We start from the raw sequence: 2811 nt of genomic DNA, 5'->3' as shown, positions 1-2811 counted from the left end.
GTAGGGGGCATGCAGGAGGCAGCCGATCAATGATTCTCTCTCATCATTGCTGTTTCTCACTCTCCCTCTCCCTTCCTCTCTGAAATCAATAAAAATATATATCTTTTTAAAAATACACCAATTCCCTCCATCTAAACCACAACTAGCCTAGTCCAATCTGCCATCACTTCTATCCTAGATTGTTGTAATGATTCTTAATAGGACTCCCCAATACAGTGTGACCCCCTTCCAGTTCTTTGTCCACATTGTAGCCAGGGTGGTATTTTAAAAAGACAAATCAAATCCATTACCACCACTACCACCCCCCCCCACACACACACACACATACACACCGGGTTGCCAATGGCCCTTAGGATATAGACAAAACAGCTTAAAGGTGGCTTCTGTTGACAGTCCACTGCCATGACAGTCCACATGTCTTGACCTCCTATATATCAGCACACCCTCAACTCCTACCACACTGCTTTCCCACTGCCTCTTGAACTCCAGTAGTACTGGCATTGTCTCAGCCCCTTTTACTCACTATCATATCTTTACACATAGCCTTAAGCCTTCTCCTCCTACCTAATAAGCCTCTACTCTTCCTGACCTCTCTCTCAGCTCAATAATCACATCCCCGCCCTAACCGGTTTGGCTCAGTGGATAGAGAGTCGGCCTGTGGACTGAAGGGTCCCAGGTTCGATTCCAATCAAGGGCACATGCCTGGGTTGTGGGCTTGATCCCCAGTAGGGGGTGTGCAGGAGGCAGTCAGTCAATGATTCTCTTTCATCATTGATGTTTCTATCTCTCTGTCCCTCTCCCATTCTCTCTGAAATAAATAGAAATATATTAAAATATTAATAATAATCACATTCCCAGGGCAGAATTCCTGACCACCTTGACTAGTCAATTCCCCCGATTTTATAGGTTCTTATAGAACTGTGAACCCCTTCTTTTTTTAAAAAAATATATTTTATTGCTTTTTTTTTTTTTTTACAGAGAGGAAGAGAGAGGGATAGAGAGTTAGAAACATCGATGAGAGAGAAACATCGATCAGCTGCCTCCTGCACACCCCATATTGGGGATGTGCCCGCAACCAAGGTACATGCCCTTGACCGGAATCAAACCCGGGACCCTTCAGTCCACAGGCCGACACTCTATCCACTGAGCCAAACCGGTTTCGGCTGTGAACCCCTTCTTCCTAGTACTTGTCCTTATTGCAAATACACACTTGTATGGCTATTTGCTTGCTATTTGGGAGCTCCACTAGAGTATGAGCTCCATGAAGACTGAGACCTTGTAGATGGTTTTTGCTCACATCTGTTCCCTCAGCACCCAGCACAGTGCTTGGCAACAAATAAGACCTCAATAAGCATTTTGTTAATAAATGGATGAGTAGACACTGTTCAGTGGTCTTTTAAAAAAGAATTGTCCCACAGCAGGACAAACTGATATGTACTGCCATAAGCACTGTCTAAAAGTGTCATCTGTGAAGGAGAAATAGAGCTAGACACTAGTTAAAAGCAGTAAAGACAGATTTTATTCAGTACTATTGCAATAGGGGAAAAGATACTTCAGTATAAAACTGGGCTCAATTTTGAATATAACAAAGACAAGTGGGGATTTATAGCCAAGGAACAGAGTGGGGGGGGGGGGTCAGTGGATCGAAAATTACTGAGGAGACATCAAGGAGGGGGGATTCTTGCTAAACCAATTTAGCAAGATGATCAGGTATCAAGTATATGAGATGACTTAGAAAAATTATTGCTAAAACTGGGCTGGGCACTTGGACAGGGCCCAAAGGAAGAGGCCTAATCGAAAAGAGGTCTAAAGTTTGGTCAAGGAGAGCTCTCGCTCCCGGGTCAGACGGCCGAAGGGAGAAGATGGCGAAGACGTACGATTATCTGTTCAAACTGCTGCTGATCAGCAACTCGGGGGTGGGCAAGACCTGCCTCCTTTTCCGCTTTTCGGAGGAAGCCTTTAACACCACCTTCATCTCGACCATCGGAATTGATTTTAAAATCAGAACGATAGAACTTGATGGAAAGAAAATGAAGCTTCAGATATGGGACACAGCAGGTCAGAAAAGATTTCGAACCATCACGACAGCATACTATAGAGGAGCCATGGGAATCATGCTGGTCTATGACATCACAAATGAAAAGTCCTTCGACAATATTAAAAATTGGATAAGAAACATTGAAGAGGATGCCTCTTTAGACGTGGAAAGAATGATCCTGGGTAACAAATGCGATATGAATGACAAAAGACAAGTGTCAAAAGAAAGAGGGGAGAAGTTAGCAATTGACTATGGGACTAAATTCTTGGAGACAAGTGCAAAATCCAGTACAAATGTAGAAGAGGCATTTTTTACACTTGCACGAGATATAATGACAAAACTCAACAGAAAAAAAAATGAACGACAGCAATTCATCAGGGGCAGGTGGACCAGTGAAAATAACAGAAAACCGATCAAAGAAGACCAGTTTCTTCCGGTGTTCGCTACTTTGATGAACTTTTTTCTGAGAGACTGCAGCACACCTAGAGGACCCTTCCCTGCTTCTCTGAAAGCACAGGTCCCCCAGCCTCGGAATCACACCGCCAGGCTGCTGCTGAGAGCACCACCGAGCCTAGACCTCTCGACACAGAACACCTAGTGGATTCCAGCCACAGCCTAGCGAGATAACAGGCTCCTTTTTTCAAACATGGAAGCAATGAAATGGAGACACATGCAAGACTTGTTTTTTTTTTCTTTGTTTTGTTGCTTTTTGCAGAAGCTGCTATCTTTTCTTTTTCACTTTGCACATCAGTGTTAGCCTTTCCCTGTTATGG

The 2811-nt window shown here is 43.8% G+C and overlaps 1 protein-coding gene across 1 annotated transcript; it reads left to right on the top strand.

The window, feature by feature from the left end:
* Positions 1–1862: 1862 nt before the first annotated feature.
* On the top strand, positions 1863–2564 carry LOC103299709 (ras-related protein Rab-8B-like). Its single transcript, XM_054716826.1, is given in 2 exon segments — positions 1863–2384; positions 2386–2564. Coding segments are annotated over 2 exon segments (627 nt in total). The 3' UTR covers positions 2491–2564.
* The last annotated feature ends 247 nt before the right edge of the window (positions 2565–2811 follow it).

Source organism: Eptesicus fuscus, chromosome 1, assembly GCF_027574615.1.
Source record: "Eptesicus fuscus isolate TK198812 chromosome 1, DD_ASM_mEF_20220401, whole genome shotgun sequence".
In the NCBI taxonomy this organism is placed as follows: domain Eukaryota; kingdom Metazoa; phylum Chordata; class Mammalia; order Chiroptera; family Vespertilionidae; genus Eptesicus; species Eptesicus fuscus.
The sequence above is the reverse complement of the archived record's forward strand: the minus strand, read 5'-3'. Positions and strand labels throughout refer to the sequence as shown.